General features: G+C 43.1%; 1 protein-coding gene across 2 annotated transcripts in view; it reads left to right on the forward strand.

The window, feature by feature from the left end:
• Parp4 (poly(ADP-ribose) polymerase family member 4) overlaps window positions 1-20,485 on the forward strand; it is an 87,267-nt gene that overhangs the window by 11,618 nt on the left and 55,164 nt on the right. For both annotated transcript variants that reach the window (XM_027390509.2, XM_027390510.2), the window contains exons 3-12: window positions 800-995; window positions 2,101-2,164; window positions 2,796-2,871; window positions 4,205-4,318; window positions 7,247-7,396; window positions 8,685-8,822; window positions 10,370-10,543; window positions 12,650-12,810; window positions 14,870-15,007; window positions 17,192-17,287. In XM_027390509.2, coding sequence (XP_027246310.1) covers window positions 800-995; window positions 2,101-2,164; window positions 2,796-2,871; window positions 4,205-4,318; window positions 7,247-7,396; window positions 8,685-8,822; window positions 10,370-10,543; window positions 12,650-12,810; window positions 14,870-15,007; window positions 17,192-17,287 — 1,307 coding nt within the window. The remainder of the gene's footprint in view (window positions 1-799; window positions 996-2,100; window positions 2,165-2,795; window positions 2,872-4,204; window positions 4,319-7,246; window positions 7,397-8,684; window positions 8,823-10,369; window positions 10,544-12,649; window positions 12,811-14,869; window positions 15,008-17,191; window positions 17,288-20,485) is intronic.

The raw sequence follows: 20,485 nt of genomic DNA on the forward strand, positions 1-20,485 counted from the left end.
GTGGCTAGCCCACACATCGTGGCTAGCCCACGCACCAGTGGGGAATGGGTAATTTGCCCATCTGTGCTGCAGTTTTCCTTTTTTGGCTGCTTTTTCATCACTGGTTTTTCAGTAACCGACCTCCACATGCACAGTGTGACTTATGCATTCACCCACAGTCATTCGTATGAACAAACAAGTCACACACATTCACACACACACACATGTGTGCACTCCCAATTTTGAAAAACTAGAACTACAAAATAACAAAATAAATACCTTTTGGTGCCTCCCTTTTCTTTCCTTCCTTTTTTTTTCTTCCTTCCTTTCTTGCTTTTTATTTATTTGTTGGTTTTTCAAGATAGGGTTTCTCTGTGTAATACCCCTGGCTGCCCTGGAACTTTGTAGACCAGGCTGGCCTTGAACTCACAGAGCTCTGCCTGCCTCTATCTCAAGAAATAACAGAATAAGAACATGAAAACGTATGCATGAGGACACTCACAGCATGGGGAACTTGGAAGCCACCTATGGCGTAGACCATCCATACCCATAGCAGAATCACTGTTGGCTTAGGGCGGGGATGTGTAGCTTCGAAGCACAGTGCTTTCCCAGTGTGGTCACGGCCAGAGGTTCGAGCTAGAACTGTGGTTGGGGCAGGGAAGTGAACACACGACAAAATAATGTGTTCATGTTTTTCAAAATCTGAAAAAAACCACTATGAACTACCTTAAAATAAGACCGTTAGGGGTTAAAGTTACAGATACAAATGCTGTTGTTAAAGGTTTTGCTGCTACATAATGAACTTCCCGTTTGTCCTTAGTGCACACATGTAATCTTAGACAATGCTGACGCCCTGAGTCAGTATCAACTGAATTCCATCCAAAAGAACGATGTTCAGATTGCAAGCCCAGATTTCATATGGGACTCTGTCAACCAGAGGAGACTCATGAACGTGACGAATTATGATCCCAAATCACTGGCTCTCATGCCACCTCCAGGTGAAAAGGGTTGTGCTGGTAAGTGTGTCCTACCAAGACTTAATACGTTATAGACACCATGTAGACATTTGGACATGTCAGAGGTGTTATGAGAAAAAAATGTCCAGGAATACTACAAAATAATTATGCTTCATTTTACCTTAGAAACAGGAAACAAAACCCTGAAGGATAAAAGGCCAGCTCAGCTACAGTACAGATTTTTCAATGTGAAGTCTTGTGAGGTCAGACTCAAAATGGCTAATGAACCCTGATGGTCTCAGAATATGTGATGTGTAATTTTTTAATTGTTATATTTTAATTTCTTTATTTTGCATATGTGTATGAATGCATGCCCCGTGGTGCCCTTGTGGAGGGCAGAGGACAGGTGTGGGCATTATCCATTGGGATGCTATCCTCCTCCTTTCAGATAGCGTCTCCCACTGGTGTGGAGCTCACTGATCAGTCGAAGATGGCTTGTGAGAGAGCCTCAGGCATCCTCCTGTTTCCTCCTCCCCAGCACTGGAATTACAAGACTGCCCTGCCATACTCAGCCTTTTGCTTGGGTGCTGAGGCTGAAACTCAGGTCTTCATGCTTGCAGAGCGCTTTACTGCATGAGCTATCCCCAGCCCCCGTTATAATTTTAACTGGGAATAGAATAATCCTTGGTGTTAAGAAAATGATTGCTGGGCTTGTAAGAAGGTGCAGGAAGATCACTAGAACCTCGGAGTTCATGGCCAAGTTGTGCAAGTGGTGAAACCCTCAACTAAAAATATCTTCCAAACCAACAAAGCAAAAAGAGAACTAAGGCTGAGAGTGTGGGTAGCTTATGTAAGATCCTGAGTTTGAGTCCCCAGAACATTGAACAGGAAGGGAATTTATGTAGCAAAGATCATATTTGAGAATCAAAACAAGGCCAGGTGGTGGTGCCACATGACTTTAATCCCAGCACTTCTGTGGCAGAGGAAGGAGGATCTCTGAGTTCAAGGCCAGCCTGGTCTACAGAGCGAGTTCCAGTGACAGCCAGGGCTACACAGAAAAACCCTGTCTCTAAAAAAACAAAACAAACACAAAGTCATAACAATTCTAGCAGTTAGGCTCACAGTAAGTGTTTGAACAGTCAACAAGTTTTCCTTTTAATTCTAGAGGTGGAAACAGAAGATGTGTCTTTGGACAACACCCCAGAGAATGAAAACACCGAAGTCACTCAGTAAGCAAAGTGTTTTGTAAATTTCAATTGTGGTATTAAAAATACAAATATGCTGAGAGTGGTTATGCATGGCTGTAATCCCAGCACTTGGGAGGCTGAAGCTGAGTCGAGCTACCTATGGAGAGCCTGTCTCAAAAACAAAACAAAACAAAACAAACAAGCAAATAACAGGCTATCCGTTGGACTCCTTTATTTTGTAAAAGGACTTCACAGAAAACAGTTGCTAGGAGTTAGAGCTCCAACCAAACATGGTGACCACAGAAGGTGGCTGTTTTTTCTGTCTCTGCTTTTGCCTATCCTTGCCTCCCTGTGACTCCAGGTTCTGGCTTTAGTGTTTGAGAATCTGGAAGAGGACCATGGGGTTTACCTGATCATCTCTCACTTAATGAACAGGTTAAATTATCACCCTCCCCCCACAAGTATGTAAAATCAGGAATTAATAACTGATAAGTTAGTTATGCAGAAGATGAATCAAGCCCATTTTTCACCATTTGTTTAACCATTTCTAGAATACTCAAGGAGGCACCAGGGACTTACTATGTACATCATTAGGAATTAGGGGATCTGTTGGGAGATTCTCTGTGTCCAAAGTTCCAGTTCAATCTTAAGTGTTTAATCATATAAATTTCAGGGTTTCTGCAGAAAATGTTGAAATTCCTCATTTTCTTCAAGACTTTGAAGTTGTGAAATATAACGTCTTGGAAAAGGTAAAAGCCTGATTTCTACCTAGAAAAAAGAAACTGAATTATTTCTGAAAACATTTCCTTTTTGATGGTTTTCTCATTGTTTTGAAAAGTTGTTCATATTCTGAATATCATATGTCCTGTAACACAAGCTCAGAAAAATGTTTATTTAAATTTTTGCCTGGTATAGGAGCTCATGCCTATAATCCTAACACTTAGGAGGCCTAGCCAGAGGTTATGAGTTCAAGGACAACCCTAGCTACACAATGAAACCCCCTCTCAAGTAAAATCCAAGAACTAAATAAATTTTAAACAAGAAAAAGCAATTTTTTTTTTAGTGTTTTTAATGAAAATAAGTCATGCACCGGGCGTTGGTGTCGAACGCCTTTAATCCCAGCACTCGGGAGGCAGAGGCAGGCGGATCTATGTGAGTTCGAGGCCAGCCTGGTCTCCAGAGCGAGTGCCAGGATAGGCTCCAAAGCTACACAGAGAAACCCTGTCTCGAAAAACCAAAAAAAAAAAAAAAAAAAAAAAAAAAAGGAAGGAAGGAAGGAAGGAAGAAAGAAAGAAAGAAAGAAAGAAAGAAAGAAAGAAAGGAAGTCATACTCATAATATATTTTGTTTGTTTTTTGAGAGAGGATCTCATGTATCCCAGGCTGGTCTTGAACTTGCTACATAGTGGAAAATGACTTTGAACTCTTGATCCCTTCTGCCTCTACCTCCCAAGTGCTAGGATTATAACTATGCACCATCTGCTTTGTGCAGTGCTTGAGCTCAAACCCAAGACTTCAGGCATATTAATCAAGCTCTCAACCAACCGAGCTACAATCCAGCCATTTACAGAAAATATTTAACAATATAAAACATCAATATGGCATTAGAAATAAAACTCTACCCTGTCATTAACTGTTTCTCATACTCATATTTATACTATGTTGAACTGTTCTTTTTGCATTTAAAGAAAACAGAAAACTTTATTGATAGAAGTCACACAAATTAAAATCAAGACTTGCCTTAGAAGTGATGTCCTACTCATATTTTTAGATGTCTAAATAAAATATAAATTAAAAAGGATGTTTCCCTCTATAATGAGAAAAATAAGAAAGGTGCTGATACATTATAAACACAGAGATAAAAATATACAAAACTATTGATGGCGATTATATTGCTCTGGGTTTTAGGTGTATTTATTTATTTATTTATTATTTCAGGTGACTTTTACTCTCTTGATGTTTTTGTGTTTTCTAACATACTTCTCCAAATGAACTTGCATTGCTCCAGCATATTAGGCAGCCTTTTCCGACGTGGAATGTGGCTTGTTTCCATAGCTCTGCTTCTAAAATGTACCATCTTGCAGGTGGGAGCGGATGGAGACCAGGAGGCCGCAGTAGTGGAGCTGCAGTGCTCCCAGGACCCAGGGGACTGCCCCTTTGTGATATCAGCACACTTCCTCCTGGCTGACCACCTGCAGGTGATGCCCTTGAGTTAGATTCCTGTGTCTTTACTCCTCCCGTTGCTAGTTGGCTTAAACGAATCAAGCCACTAACCAACCTGCTAAACATTTCTTCTTACCTGGGGACACAGTCAGCTGGGCTGCTGAAATGAATAGTATGGTTACTGAGTGGCTTAAGCAACAGAGTGTTTCTCCCTGTGCTGGAAGCAGAAAGTCAAAGATGAAGGGTAGCAGAGATCCTCCTCCTCCTCCATCTTTCCCTCCTCCTCCTCCATCTTTCCCTCCTCCTCCATCTTGCTCTTCTCCCCCTCTACCTTTTCCTCCTTTGTTCTTTTCTTTCCCCCCTTTTAAAAAATGAGACAGAGGGGCTCACTCTGTATCCAGGCTTATTTCAAACATGGTACTCCATTAGTGTCCATACTGTTACCATTACGGGTGTGAACCACACATCCACCTCACAACAGAGTTTTCTCTAGGACCCACAGTGACAGTTCTGACACTGCTGTGCATGTGAGTTACTCAGGACTCATGACCATAGAATGCTGGAGATCACAGAAGGCTCCACAAAAGCCGCAACTGTTGTCCTAGTTCAGTGTCAAGTCAGGAGCCCAGCTGTGGTCTAAAACAATTCTGAAATGAAAACAGATCCAGAACGAATGCCCAAAAATTATATATCACCCACCATGGAGTTTTCTCACATAGGTATTCAGTCTTACAGATCTACTATAGCCAGAAACAGAGTCCATTCTTCAGTGAGAGAGGTCCTCACACAGGTCCACACAGGCTCTTGAAGCTTCTCATCTGGCACCTAACCTAGATGTCACTCAGGTAGATACACACATCAGATGGGACCATCTGAGAAGCCCTGACCCTCAGGAGCTCCTGTCTCATAACACGGATTCCAGATGACCCGAAGATGTACCCTGTTCTATGAATTGCCACTCTCAAGAAAGCCCAAAGCTTTGGTTTCCACCACACACTCACTGAAGTCCTAATCTTGGTGCAAATTTACCAGAATTATCACCACAATTACGGCTGACTGTTTTGGGAGGGGTGGAGGGTTTGCATTTTGAGACAGATCTCACTCTTGCCTCAACCTTTCAAATATTGGGATTACAAACCTACACTGTAGCACCAGCCTTATAGCTGACTTTTTATCAGGCTTCCATGGGAACAGAGCTAGAACCTTAATCCAGGGTCACATGTATCCAAGTGGGAGATATTTAGCCTTCTGCCCCAAAATATGTGGTTATTTTGTTATTTGGATAAAAAGTAATTCAAGCCACATGGTGGTGGTTCACGCCTTTAATTCCCACCATTTGGGAGGCAGAGGCAGCAGATCTCTGTGTGTTTGAGGCCAGTCTGGTCTACAGAGTGAGTGCCAGGACAGGCTCCAAAGCTACACAGAGAAACCCTGTCTCAAAAATCAAAAAGAAAAAAGTAATTTAAAATCAAATAAAATCCACAGAGACCCGTGTTTTATCCTTATAATAGTGCATAGACCGTACTGGTGAGCCTCGGTTACCTTCCATTCTTAGCAAACTCACACCTAAGCACTCTGGCAGATTCCCTGGGGGACCCTGTCCACCTGCCAGGAGTAAGCCTCACCCAAGCAGTAGTGAGAGGTGTTCTCTGGCTTGTCCTGCCTCATGAAGCCATCTTAGGAGAAATTTCCAAAATTCCATTGTTAGGACACTTTCCATTACTTAACAAAATACCTGAAATAATTAACTTATAAAAGGTTGGTGTTAGAGAGATGGCTCAGAGGCCAAGTGCTTGCTCCTTATCCAGAGGAGTTTGACTCCAAGCACCCATTTTTAACAATGAAGAGCTTTAAGGGCAGGGCTGTTGCTAGTTGATTTATGAGACCCATGTGATTCTCTTTGGCCCTGGGGCAATTAAGATCCAAACTCTAGATACCTTTTAAATGGAGTGACTTGGGTGTATACTTCCTTTCTAAAGTTTCAGAGATACCCTGCAGTGAACAGTCTATGAGCGTGACATCTCTCTATAGCTGTATACCTCAGAGTCAGGATTAACCAACATCTAGGGGACACCGGCACTCCCAAGCCGGGCAAATCTTCCTCCATCGTCTAGGGTCAGTGAGCTGAGTTGTTCACTGTCATGGGTTGGGTTTCCAAGAAGAGCAGAAAGGCCACATGTGTGTGTGCAGTCTTGGCTGAGGAGCAGCCTGTGCCTTTCATATCATCTGCCTGACCACAGAGCTTTCCTGCCCTTTTCCTTGCTGGGAGCTCACTTGGTCTTGACTGATGCCTAACACCCCCCCACCACCACCACCACTGTACCATTCTTTACAGGGTATTTTTCTCTTCTTCCCTACCCTGATTGACTTTCTACATTTCCAAAAAGGAGTGGAATGCCAGTCTCCCAAGTTCACTGGCTCTCAACAAGTGCTTGAAGGAACACTTCCCCACAAGGAGTCTTTTCTCTCTGTCCTACCCACTCCGGCTTTTTGCTCCCTCAACTCCAGCTTTAAGTGTTCCTTTTCTGTTGCTGTGATAAAAACACCATGACCAAGGCAACAGAGAGATGGACGAGTTTATTTGGACATTGGGTTCCAAGGGAGTAACAGTCTTATCATTTCTGGGAAGTATGGCAACAGGGGGGCTTGGCAGCTGGAAGGCAAGCTGAGAGCTCCCACCTCTAACAGAAAGCAGAAAGGGGACTAGGAATGAGCCTGTTACTTGAAACAAAAGCCTGGCCCCCAGCAAGGCCTAAACCTCCTCAAAAAGCACCTTCCAACTAGGGACCAAGCCCCGAGGTCATGGGAGAGGGGGATGACACATTTCGTTCAAACCAACGTGGTAATTCATTAAGAAAAGTAGTTTAAACCCCTTCCTGGTGGGGTGTAGTAAGTGATTCACTGAGGATGAGTGTGTTCATAGGTGTTCATAGTTCCTGTGTCCTGTGTACTGTAATTCCCAGACTAGAAGAGAGAGCATCGGAAAGCAAACCTCTGAAAGCGCAAGTGAATATTATGAGCATTACATTGAAGACCTGAAGAGACAAGGATTTCTGCTCCAAGAACACTTTACAGCTGAAGCAACACAATTAGCGTCTGAAAAACTGCAAGCAGTAAGCTAGCTGCTTGATAGGATTGTGTGGCATTGACTGAGTTGGGAGGGGGATGTGTGTGATTGTTGTTTGGCTTGGTTTGTTTTATTTTTGTTTTGTTGGGTTTTTTGAGACAGGGTTCCTCTGTAGCTTTGGAGGCTGTCCTGGAACTTGCGCTGTAGACCAGGCTGGTCTCGAACTCACAGAGATCTGCCTGCCTTTGCCTCCCAGGTGCTGGGATTAAAGGCATGCACCACCACTGCCCAGCTTGGTTTGTTATTTTGGATACCCTCTCACTCTTTAGTCCACGATGGCATCAAATTCAAACACACCCCCTGCCTCAGCCTTCTCAGTACTGAGATTTTAGATGCCACTACCATACCCAGATGATTGTTTTGTTGTTGTTGTTGTTTTGTTTTGTTTTGTTTTGTTTTTCTTTTAAAGCAAGGTCTTATCATGTAACTCTGGCTAGCTTAGAATTTATTATGTAGACCAGTCTGGTCTTAAACTCACAGATTCATCTGCCTCTGCTTCCTGATTGCTAGGAAGAAAAAAAATATGAAGTGAAAACTCGAGAGATGGGCCAGTGGTTAAGAGCCATGGATAACCTTCCAGAGGGCCTGGGTTTGATTCCCAGCATGTACATGTGCATTCATAACCATCTGTAACTCCAGTTCCCGAGGACATGATGCTCTCTACTGGCCTCTGTCGGTACATGTAGCACACAGACAGGCACACAGGCAAAACATCCTTACACATAAGATAACTAAGAAATACATACAAATTGCTGGGTATGGTGGCACATGCCCGTTGTCTACCTTATAATATGGAGAGCAGAGCACCTCCCTCAAGAAAAGCATCCATGTACTCTGAGGCCCTGCCCTGAGTTCCGGCACCGTCCACTAGTCTCCGCCTCTTAAAGGGCCAACCACTGTGGGGACTACAACCCCACTACTCCACAGTGGGAACTGGGTGCCAGCATCTGAGCCTGAGGGACACTCAAGCCATTCCCAGCCTTAGTGTCTGGCTATGGGAGCTGGTGCCTCTCTTGGGCTCTGTTATTTTTTCTTATACTTCTTTTCTGGGCCTATACTGTTGTTTGTTGTTTGTGAGGTTGGAAATGGAACCCAAGGTCTTGGATACACTAGGCAAGTGCTCTACTATTGACCAGCACCCAGCTCCTGTGTCAGTTTTACACAAAGTGCTCATAAGGACGTGTGTGTGTGTGTGTGTGTGTGTGTGTGTGTGTGTGTGTGTGTGTGTGTGATGCACGCATGTGTGGTGATTCTTTGTCGTGTTGTTATTTCAGCTGCTTTTGGAGGAGGTTATAAGTTCGGGCACTCTGAGCCAGGAGGTGAGCGATTTGGTGGAGATGGTCTGGGCAGAAGCTCTGGGACACCTGGAGCAAACACTTCTCAAGCCAGTGAACAGCATAAGCCTGAATGACGTAAGTCACAAGTGTCACTAGATCAGCACCACAAACCTACTTCCTGGTGGATTGGTGTAAACTCTAGTGCTAACCATCACGTGGTGGTTGGTTTACTCTGAAGTCCACCCCTTAGTGTTCTTTCCTCATTCTCAGAAGGAAGGCAGAATCACGAGAACCAAATGTCCCTGCCATGTCAGTTCTTGCCTAAGCATTGGCGCTGAGGGTGTTGTTGCCAAGCAACAAAGTGATAGTGCCCATCTTAAATACCCAGATCCTGACCTAGTTTGAAATAACTCCTTCATCCTTTTACCTCCTCGCTGTCTTAGGAAAGGCAGGCTTGCTTCTAGCACACCAGGACATGCTGTTCTCTTCCATTATGTATAGCAGTGCTTGAAAGAACAAGTGACTGACAGATGGTATTCCCAATGATCCAACTCCTGCACCTGAGTAGTCAAAGGGAAACAATGCAGGCAGCTTTCACTGTGGAATGGGACAAACTGTTTCAGGGAGAAACAGATTTCCTGCTTTTAAGTTCATGATGCACTCGGAGAATTAGGAACGTGGCCTGGTTTGAGGTTGACATCATTCTGTTTCTCTACGAAAATTAAGTCCCCTACAGTTGCATGTGTATCTGTTCATGTGCACATATGTATAGAAATATGATACTGCATTTTTCTTCAGTGTTGTAGCCACTGATAAAGTTGTGCATGATCCAGAGAATAGCCCTGCCCTTACAGAGACACAAGCAACCCTAAGTAAACTCAGTGGGTTATTTTTAGAAAGATGTTTGTGCAGCTGGGGGTTATGTTAAGAAGAAGAAGGATCCAGAAGGAGCAGGAGAGGGAGGAGAGAAGGAGTGGGTTTGATCAAAATGCATACATGTATAAGACTGTCCACAAATAAATTAAAAATTGTTTTTAAAAAGAAAGAAACGAAGAGTCCTGGTTGTTTGTTCACAGTTGAGTTGAGACCAGTTTCCAAGCATCTTCCTTCCTGGCATCATTCACAGCTGAGGTGTACCTTAAGATCCGCATTTGCCTTGGTGGCTGTGTTAGTCAGTTTTCAGTCACTGTAAGGAAATACCAGAGACAATCCATTCATAAAGAGAAGATTGCTTATGGCTCACAGTTTTGCAAATCTCAGGCTATGAGAGATTGGCCCTATTGTTTTGGGCTTCTGATGAGTGAGTATGTCATATCAGGAGTGTATAGTGTTGCAAAACCCACTCACTTCAAGGCCAAGAAACAAAAGGAAAGAACAGACAGGGGTTCCACTAGGCTCTTCCTCCTAAAGGTCTGACCACTTGCCTAAAGCACCTTCCTAGGGACTAAGCTTTGAACCTTAGAAAAACAGTTAAGACCCAAACTAACAGGCTTGAAACTGTGAAAGAATTAATAGAAGATATTCTATTTTTTAAAAGGCCCAAACTGTAGCAGTGTCAGCGGTCTCTAGAAAACTCAAAGTTCCAATGTCTCCAGCTGCTATTTTAGATGTTTTTATGCATGTCTCTTCTATGAGTATCAGGATTTAAATTTTAAAAAGCATGTTTGCTTTTCTATTTGCAGGTGAGTAAAGCAGAGGGGGTTCTCCTTCTAGTAAAATCAGCCCTGAAGAATGGAGAAACACAGGAGCAACTGCAAAAGGCGATGGCCGATTTCTACCGATTGATTCCCCACAAACACCCGGCATCAGAAGACGTTAACCTAAGGTTGTTAGCTCAGAAAGAGGATCTTTGTCAGGTATGCCCCTGGAATAAAGAATTCAACTTAAAATGTGTTTTCAGGGTCATGACTTAGGACACTGGTCACTCTTGCAGAGCATCTGAATTCAGTTCCCAGCACCAACATGGTGGCTCACAACCATCTGTACCTACAGGGGATTCAGTGTCATCTTCTGGTATCTGTGGGCACCAGGCATGCATACATGCACGTGGGCAAAATACTCATACAGATAAAAATAAAACAAAAGTCTTTAAAAAGCAAAACTGGGTGTGTTGATATATGCCTTTAATCCCAGCACTTAGGACATGGAGACAGGTAGATCTCTATGAATTTGAGGCCAGCCTGGTCTACATAGTGAGTTCAAGGATATCCAGGGCTATGTACACTCTGTCTCAAAAAAAAAACAAACAAAAATATAATAAGTAATAATAATAAAATCTATATGGTGAGTAAAGCCAGGCATAGTGATGTACACCTGTAAATCCCAGCTCTCAAGGGAGGCAGAGGCAGAAGGAGCAGGAGTTCAAGGGCAGCCTCAACTACATAGCAAGTCTGAGGCCAACCTGGACTACACAAAACTCTGTCTCAGGGAAAGAGGGGGGGGGGCTGGAGATATAGCTTGGTGATTAAGAACACCTATTGCTCTTGCCAAAGACCTGGTTTTAAAGCCAGGCATTGATGGCACACACCTTTAATTCCAGCACTCAGAAGGCAGAGGCAGGTGGATCTCTGTGAGTTCAAAGAGACCATCCTGGTCTACAGAGCGAGTTCATTCCCAGACAGCCTCCAAAACAACACAGAAAAACCCTGTCTTGAAAAGCCAAAAAAAAAAAAAAAAAAAAAAAAAAAAAGGACCTGGTTTTAGTTCCTAGTACCCACATGGTGGCTCACAGTCATCCATAACTCTACTTCCAGGGGATCCCATGTCCTCTTATGGCACCAGGCATGTACACAGTACATATATATGCATGCAGTTGAAACATTTATACATATAGAATAAATCTTTTAAAGATGATGCAAGTGCTGGTCAAGGTGGCTCACACCTTTAACCTCAGCATTCAGGAGGCAGAGGCAGGTGGACCTTTTTGAGTCCTAGGCCAGGTCTACATAGTGAGTTCCAGGACAGCCAGGGCTATATAGAGAGACTCTGTCTCAAAAAAAAAAAAAAAAAAAAAGTGATGCATGTGATTGTGTGTGCTTTTGATGTCAATTTGTTGGCATTTGGAATCACACTTCTTGACATATCTGTGAGGATGTTTCCAGAGCTGTTTAACCAAGGAGAGAAGATTCACCCTGAATGTGGGCAGCGGCATCCCACGGGCTGGGGTCCAAGACTGAATAAAAAGGAGAAAGTGAACTGACACCAGCATCCATCTCTCTCTGATTCCTGACTGCAGACACAGTGTACCAGCAGTCCCACAATCCTGCCACCGTGCATTCTCCACCATGATTGGCTGTGTCCTCCCTAAACCAGGGACCAAAACAGCCCTTCCCTCCTTAAGTTGCCTTTGTCCCATTGGCACAGCAATGGGAAAAGTAACTCTTTTAAAGTACTATGCTAACGTATACTGTGCTGCCAGTGAGGCAATTCTTTCTATACCTATCTGTCTGTCTATCTACCTATTATCTATCTATCTTCTATCTATCTATTTGAGATGGGGATTTCTATATTCATCCCAGGCTAGCCTTCAACTTCTGGGCTCAAGTAATCCTGCCTCAGTCTCCCAAGTAGCCAGGAAAACTAGTATTGTACCAAGCCTTCTGATTTTTTTGAAACTTTATTTTCACTTTTGAGAACAGTCTTACACTGCAACTTGGGCTGGCCTAGAATTTACTATATAACCTAGGCTAGCCCTGAACTCATGGCAACCTTCCTGCCCTTCCCCAAGTGCTAAGGTTACATATGTAAGCCACCATTCCCAGCTTTGTACCCAACATTTATTCAGTTTAGAATACTACCAACACAAAATATTAATAAAAAACTTTGGGGAAAAAACTAAAAATTGTATCTTTCTGGAAAAATATTAACATAATATACATATTAACTCTGATGTGTGGTGGTAATATACATATTAACTCTGATGTGTGGTGTCTCTAACATCTCTGTATCACTTCTGCCTACAGCTAGTAAGAGACATGGTGAATGTTTGTGAAACTAATTTGTCCAAACCCAATCCACCATCTCTTGCCAAATACCGAGCTTTGAGATGCAAAATCGAACATGTTGAAAAGAACACTGAAGAATTTTCCAGGGTTAGAAAAGAAGTGTTGCAGAGTAATCACAGGTAAGCATAAAGTGAGCCTCCTGGGATCTGTAACAATGATGTTCTCTGAGATCCTGCTAAAATAGCTAGAGAAAGTAAGCCTCTGCATTCAAAAAAGACAGCAGCAGTGTGACGACAAAGAAGCACTTTGTGTTTACAGTATCATCTTTAGGGACTAGCCACATGATGTAGTGGGTCAGAGCACCGCTGCTAAACCCAATGACCTGAGTTTGATCTCTAGAACCCACGTGGTGGAAGGAGGGAACCAACTCCCACAAGCTGTCCTCTGACCTTCACAGGAGTGCCATGACACTCATGGACACACACACACACACACACACACACACACACACACACACACACACCAAATAAATAAGTGCAATTCTGAAAAAGAAAAGTTGGTTTTATCTGGGGGAGTATCCTGTGCTAGCAGGTTTTTCCCATCCTCCCATCTGTTTTCTCAGTGACTTGAATTTTATTGCTATGATTATGATGACTGTGTGCATACATGGTGCACATGTATGTGTAGATACCCACATATCACAGCACACATGTAGAGGTCAGAGGACAACTTTCTGGAGTTGTCCGGCTTCTTCCCTGTGGGCTCTGGTTTACTCAACAAGTACTTTACCCACTGGGCCATCTTGCCAGCCTGTGACCTATAGTTGAAGGTCAGATTTAAATTTCCAGAGAGTAAAGGTGTAACCCTGAGGTGTTTCCCTCTCCTACCCCATCCACCCACTTGAGTTCCTATAACAGTCGGTTAAAGCATAGCATGTGCATTGCGTCATGCCACTGTAACTGGAGTTTTTCTTTCCAGCCTGGTCCCACCACTGCTTCAGCCCCAAATAAACACACGAAGACTTATATTAATTATAAAATTGTTGGCCGATGACTAGGGCTTCTTATTGTCTAGCTCTGTCTTAATTATTAACCCGTTTCTACTAATCTATGTATTTCCACATGGTCTTGGCTTACTGGAGAATGTCTGGACCTGTTACTCCTTTCACGGCTACATGGTGTCTCTTCACTATCTCTTTCTCTGCCTATCTTTCCCAGAATTCTCTTCATCTTCTAGTCCTCCCTATCTACTTGCCTCTATTGGCCAAACAGTGTTTTATTCATCAACCAATAAGAGAAACACATACTGAAGGACATCCCGAATCATGTCATATTCCAGTAAATGACACCTAAAAAGAGTGGCCTTTTACCACATTTTTTTCTGGGCCTAGTTGGTCTTCTCAATAATATAAATAATTCAGTAGCTTAATTTTTGTCCCTCCTATTAGAATGTAAACTGAATGAAGGCAGAGACCCTGCTGTCTTGTTTCTAATTCCTGGGGAAATACTCAGCATGGATTATGATTGTGAATGCACAAATAAATGCCCAAGGATGGAGCATTTAGAGCACAGATCATAATATATGTGTGTGCTGCTTAGTTCCTGTCATGACAGGAACTATCTGGGAGCTATCTGGGAAGAGGGAACCTCCATTGAGGAGTTGCCTCCGTCAGATTGACCTGAGGCAAGTCTCTGGGATATTTTCTTGGTTAATGATTGATACGGATAGCCCCGCCCACTGTGGACAGTGACATCCCTGGACATGTGGTCCTGGTTGTATAAGAAAGCAGGCCAGGGGAACAAGCCAGTAAGCAGCATTGCTCTGTGGTCTCTGCTTCAGTTCCTGCCTCCAGGTTTCCTGCTTGAGATTCTGCCTTGGCTTCTTCCCTCAGTGATGGAGTGTGACCCATAATCTAAAAGCAAAAACAAAAAACCCTTTCCTCTTGCCTTTCTTTGGTCATGTTGTTTATCATAGCAACAGAAAGCAAAGTGTGTGTGTGTGTATGTGTGTGTGTGTAAATGCATGCAGTTGCCACATAGTACTCATGAAAATCAGAGGACAGTCTGTGGCTCTGCCCTTTACCACATGGGCTCTGGAGAATATCAGGCTCTCTGACAAGCACTTTCAACTGCTGAGCCATGGCAAGGACATCCGAGTTTTCTTGAAATTTCACTTATTAATCATTTTTAATTTTCTTCTAACTATATGACCTCAAGGTTTCTCTTCTAATTCTTCCAGTGCAAATCCAGTAGATGTCTTGCAGATATTTAGAGTTGGCAGAGTGAATGAAGCCTCAGAGTTTTTGAGCAAACTGGGCAATGTGCAGTCCTTGTTTCATGGGTCTCCTGTGCGGAACATTCTTGGAATCTTGTCCCGGTAAGATGCGCCATCTTTAGTTTTTAGTTTTTCAGGCTCACGAATGTGAAATGTTCCCCCTTTTTGTCTGCTTTTGTCTAAATTGTGTCTTTGATGCTAAACAATACCAAAATAAATACACAAATCACATGGACTTTTCAGTTAATAGCAGAAAATCTATACATAGAGAAAATTATATGTCAACTACATTTTGTATTTGTGGTTATCTATTATACATTTGTGAGGGATTTTTAGTGTTCTACAAAGGTGTGAATTACTCCTTGAAATTTGGGCATGGTGATGCCTATAACCCTAACACTCAGCAGGCTAAGGCAGGATGATGGCATCTAGTTCAAGCCCAGCTTTGGCTACAGAATGAATTCAAAGCCATCCAGTGTTGGTGGAGTTTTCCTGTCCTGACAGCTACTCCCAAATAAATGCACAGAGACTCAGTATTAAGTATAAATGCCCAACCAATAGCTCAGGCTTGTTACTAGCTATCTCTTACATTTTAAATTAACCCATATTTTACCTATGGTCTACCATGTGTGGCTTGGTACCTTATCTCAGAACAGCATGTTCATGTCCTACTTCTTCTATGTCCCTGGTGACTATATAGACCCTGCCCTTCTTCTTCCCAGCATTCCCCTAGTCTGGCTCTCCCACCCAATCGATTCCTGCCCAGCTCAATAGACCAGTTAGCTCTTTATTAACTAATTAGAGTAATGCATATTTACAGTGTACAAAGATTGTTCCACAGCAAGCAAGATTGTTATAGCAAGACCCTAGCCCCAAAAACAAACTACAAATGAACACACACACACACACACACACACACACACACACACACACACACCCCAAAACCAAAACAATCAATTGCTCCTTCACAATGACATCGTATGAAAAAGAGCTAGTCTACATTTCACAGTCAGAGTGTCCCAGGGAATGTGAGTTATTTATCCAAAGCACAACACAAGTTTTCTGATTGCTTTGGATAATTTCTTAATATTGGAAGAGAAGCTGAAGTTCTCTTCTTCAGGGGCAAGGGGAATTAAGAGTATATTTTGGTCCTTTATTCAAGCACCTAGGAAAATTAAAAGGTACCCCCTGGGGATGGTGATGCAATAATTCCAGCATTCTGGAGGCAGAGGCAGGCAGGTCTATGTGAGTTCAAAGCCAACTTGGTCTACAGAGCAAGTTGCAGGCCACCCAGGGCAACATAGTAAGACTCTGTCTGAAAAGAAGAAGAGGGGGAAGAGGAAGAAGAAGACAAAAATGAAGAGGAAGAAAGAAGGAGAAGGAGGAGGAGGGGAGGAAGAAGCTGAAACTTAAGGGCTGGGATGTGGCTTAATGGTAGAGTGCCTAGCATGAGTGAGGTCCTGGATTCAATCCCAAGTACAGAAAAACAAACAAATTAATGGTATAGAAAAGTCCTTTCTGTATAGGACAAAATCCCAAAAACCATATTATAAAATCAATTCAATCTTCCGGTGCAAAATATTCAAACAATTGATATTTCTGTAATAAGAACAGAAGCCTTCCTTGGCCTGTCTGTAGAGAACGTCATGTTTTCATGCTGAGAGAATTCTGAATGTTTGAAGTCCAGTGGAAACCTGTATAAGATCCTAAGTGGTGAAGAGAAACAGTCAGCATTGGACTGGCTTATCTGGGACCTTGCCTGGAAGAGGCAGGAACAATGACCAAGAGCCTATGTGGTCAAGACAGTGATGGGGAAACAACCATAGCTGGTTACATGTTAACGGCATGTATTGCTCTGGGAGATCACAGGCATGTTTGGTATCTATGGAGTTGCTTCCAGAACTTTCTCAGATGCTGAAACCTCCAATGCTCAAGGGTCTTACATAAAATGCAGTCTGCAAAGAACAGAAGTGGTTTTTACAATATACTTTAAATTACATCTACATGGTGTAATAGTGTCTAACACAGTGTGAGTGCTATGAATACTGTTGCCGGGAAGTGTTGTTTAAAACTAATGACAAGAAATTTCTGTACATATTCCATACAGATGATTTTTTTATGAATGTTTTAAATCCATGGCTGGTTGAATATAAGTATGGAGGGCCTGCTGCTGAACTCTGACCTGAGGTTTGTACAGACAGGCGAATAGCTGTTGGTCACTGAGTTTAAAGGCTGTGTGGAGAGTCCTTTCTTCTGGTAAATGACGATCCTGCCCTTCTCTTTCAGAGGGCTGCTTTTACCTAAAGTTGTGGAAGACCGTGGTGTGCAAAGAACAGATGCTGGAAGTCTGGGCAGCGGGATTTACTTCAGCGACTCACTCAGGTTGGTGTGTTCTGTCCCATCCCCCACCACTGAGTCTCCTTGAAAACCTCTTGAGTGAGGGAGTCTCTCTCCCATCAACACATCACTAAAAGCAGTCAGTTCCCTCAACATACTATAAAAGCATGGCTTCCTGGTGAATGTTTGAGAAATGGTGTTTGAAATCATCTTAGTGTTTTTCTTTTCCTCAGAACCTTTAAAAATGTTTTATTGCTCTTAGCTATTTATTGGGTGTGTGTGTGTGTGTGTGTGTGTGTGTGTGTGTGTGTGTGTGTGTGGGTGTGTGTGTGTGTAGTGGGCTGGGGGTGGGGGAGACATGGGCATGCCACAGTGTATTTGTGGAACTCAGAGGACAACCTGACCTCCACAGTCAGTTCCTTCCACCAAGTAGATCCCAGGGATCCAGGGTCATCAGGCTTGGTAGCAGGGTACTTTTACCCACTGAGCCATCTTGCCAACTGTCCTCAGCTTTTACATATTCTAGCTGGATCTTCCCCAGTACCCCTCACTTCCTCTACCCTCAGACCCCACCCATGGGTAAATCCTCTCGTATCACAGATGGGGACCTCAAGGCCAACGGGGGATTCTTTTCTCAGGTCATGCAACTAAAATAGGACACACTCAGGAGCAGGCTTTTGCAATATGTTCTTACTCCAGGCTGGTGGTATTAGTTACTTTTCTGTTACTGAAATAAAACACCACAACAAGGCAACTACAGAAGTGCCATGGACCACCCCAGTCGGGTATGGGAGTCCCTGGGATGAGGGTCCTCGAAGAATAGGTAGGATTCAGCGGTGACAAACAGAAACAAACACAGAGGCAGGTTGAATACGAGTGTATTTTGCAGTTCTCAAACAAGATTTTTTTATAGAGATATTTTTTCAGGGGATGTTTTTGTTAAACAAACCCAAACATGTGACATTATTGTTACTTGGCACAGTGACACAGGAATCCAAAACGTAGAATTATCCAGGGTTAATCAAAACATAAAATTTGTCCTTGATTAGTCAAAACATAAGACCGTCCTTGACTAACATGGGATCATCCAAGGCTAACCACATATTTCTTAAATTAATATATTTTTATGGTCAGTTATTGTTTAACCTCTATTACCTAATTCTTGTGAGTTTTTGAAGTATTGAACTATTTTAACTGTTTCTTATTAAAAGCTTTCCTTACCAGACACTTAAGCCCACTTTCGATGACACAGGTACAGCTATATTAAATTTTATTGATGGGAAAGTTTTTACTGTTTGTACTTATATGAATGACGTGAATGATTTGGAAAGCGCTGGTTCTTCCTGAGATGAGGTCATGGCTAGTGACCCCATCTCAGGGGATGGTTTCTTATCTATTTCTTTTCTTTGAAATGTCAGCATAGGCTTTTAGGAACATTTCGTTAATGTGAAAAAAAGGAATAGAAGAACAAACAGAAATTGCCATGAGAATCACAGCCCAATATTTTTCTCTGGCTGAGAGTTCCACAACCAGGAGACCTCTTTCTTTTGAAGTTATTGCCTCAGTCTGTGGAACTTGTCACACAGAATCTACTGGATTTGGTGTGGCACAGAAGGAAAAGTTTATTCGAGCTTGTGGTTGCAGGGAGTTAGAGTCTGTGATGGTGGAGTGATGGCAGGCTTCGGGAGCAGACAGCCAAGGGCTCACATCTTCAACACAAAACAGAGTGCACTGAAATGGCATGAGGCTTTGAAACTTCAAAACCAGCTCCAGCACATACTTCCTCCAATAAGTCCACTCCCTGCTAAGCCTCCACAAACAGTGCTGTCATCTGGGGCAGAGTGTTCAAATGCCCAAGACTGTGGGGTCATCTCATTCAAATGCCACACCAGCCGTGCTTGCTTTTGCTGGCCATCTAGTGGACTTTGTCTCCTTGTTACTTAATTTTTCTTGAGCTAGGACTTGCTATGTAAATCAGACTGGCCTCCAACTCACAGTGATCTGCCTGCCTCTGCCTTTGGCAACCTGAGTTCAATTCCCAGAATCCATATAAGTGTGGAAAAAGAGAAGTGACTCCACAAAATTGTCCTCTGACCTCCACAGTCATGCCTGGACATCTGCCATCACACACACACACACACACACACACACACACACACACACACACGCGCGCGCACAATGCAAAGTAAAGTAAACAAAAAAAAAGGAGGGAGGGAGGGGGAGGAGGGAGGGAAGAAGAAAGAAGAAAGGAACACAGGGACAAAGAAAGAAAAGCTTATGATTCTCTGACCTGGTTGTCACCAAGAAATGTCACTCTCCTGTAGACTCAGAGATTATGAGACTAGGGTACCTCTCTTTTGGCCAGTGCTTGCTTGCTTAGTATTTAATGATCTTCATAAGCTTTAGTGCAGCAAATTCAATACTGCTTTCTTCACTAACAAAATGTTTTCTCTTTGAGGGGGAGGAAAGATTGTAGGAACCAGTGGGGCTGAGGACATCACAAGAACACAGCCCACAGAATCAACTAAGCAGGGCTCATAGGAATTCATAGAGACTAAAGTGACAACCAGGGAGCCTGTATGGGTCTATACTTGGTCCTCTTCATGTAGGTTATGGTTGTGTAGCCTAATGTTCTTGTGGGACTCCTAACAGTGGGAGTGGGGGTGTCTATGACACTTTTGCCTGCTCTTGGGACTCTTCCTCCTACAGGGTTGCCTCAACCAGCCTTGATGTGAGGGTTTGTGCCTGCTCTTATTGCAACTTGTTATGCTGTTAGGTTGATAGCCCTAGAGGCCTGTTCTTTTCTGTAGGGAAGTGGAGGAGGAGTGATCTGGAGGACAGGAGGGGTGGGGGGGGGTGGGCTGAGAGGAGTGAATCGGGGAAAACTGCAGTCAGTATGAAATGTGTGAGAGAAGAATTTAAAAAAGAAAGAAATGGGAAGGAAGGAGAGAGAGAGAAAGAAAGAGGAAGGAGGGAAAGGAAGGAAGGAAGGAAGAAAGAAAGAAAGAAAGAAAGAAAGAAAGAAAGGAGGAAGGAAGGAAGGAAGGAAGGAAGGAAGGAAGGAAGGAAGGAAGGAAGGAAGGAAGGAAGCTGGCTGCAGCTTTGATTTGCCACTGTCTCACACATTTCTGATCTGTTTTTTTAAATAGGATTGTAGCCTGGCAGTGGTGACTCACACTTTGATCCTAGCAATTGGGAGACAGAGGTAGTCAGATCTCTATGATGCCAGGGCTACACAGAGAA

The sequence above is a fragment of the Cricetulus griseus genome (genome assembly GCF_003668045.3).
Source record: "Cricetulus griseus strain 17A/GY chromosome 1 unlocalized genomic scaffold, alternate assembly CriGri-PICRH-1.0 chr1_1, whole genome shotgun sequence".
NCBI classification, from domain to species: Eukaryota; Metazoa; Chordata; class Mammalia; order Rodentia; family Cricetidae; genus Cricetulus; species Cricetulus griseus.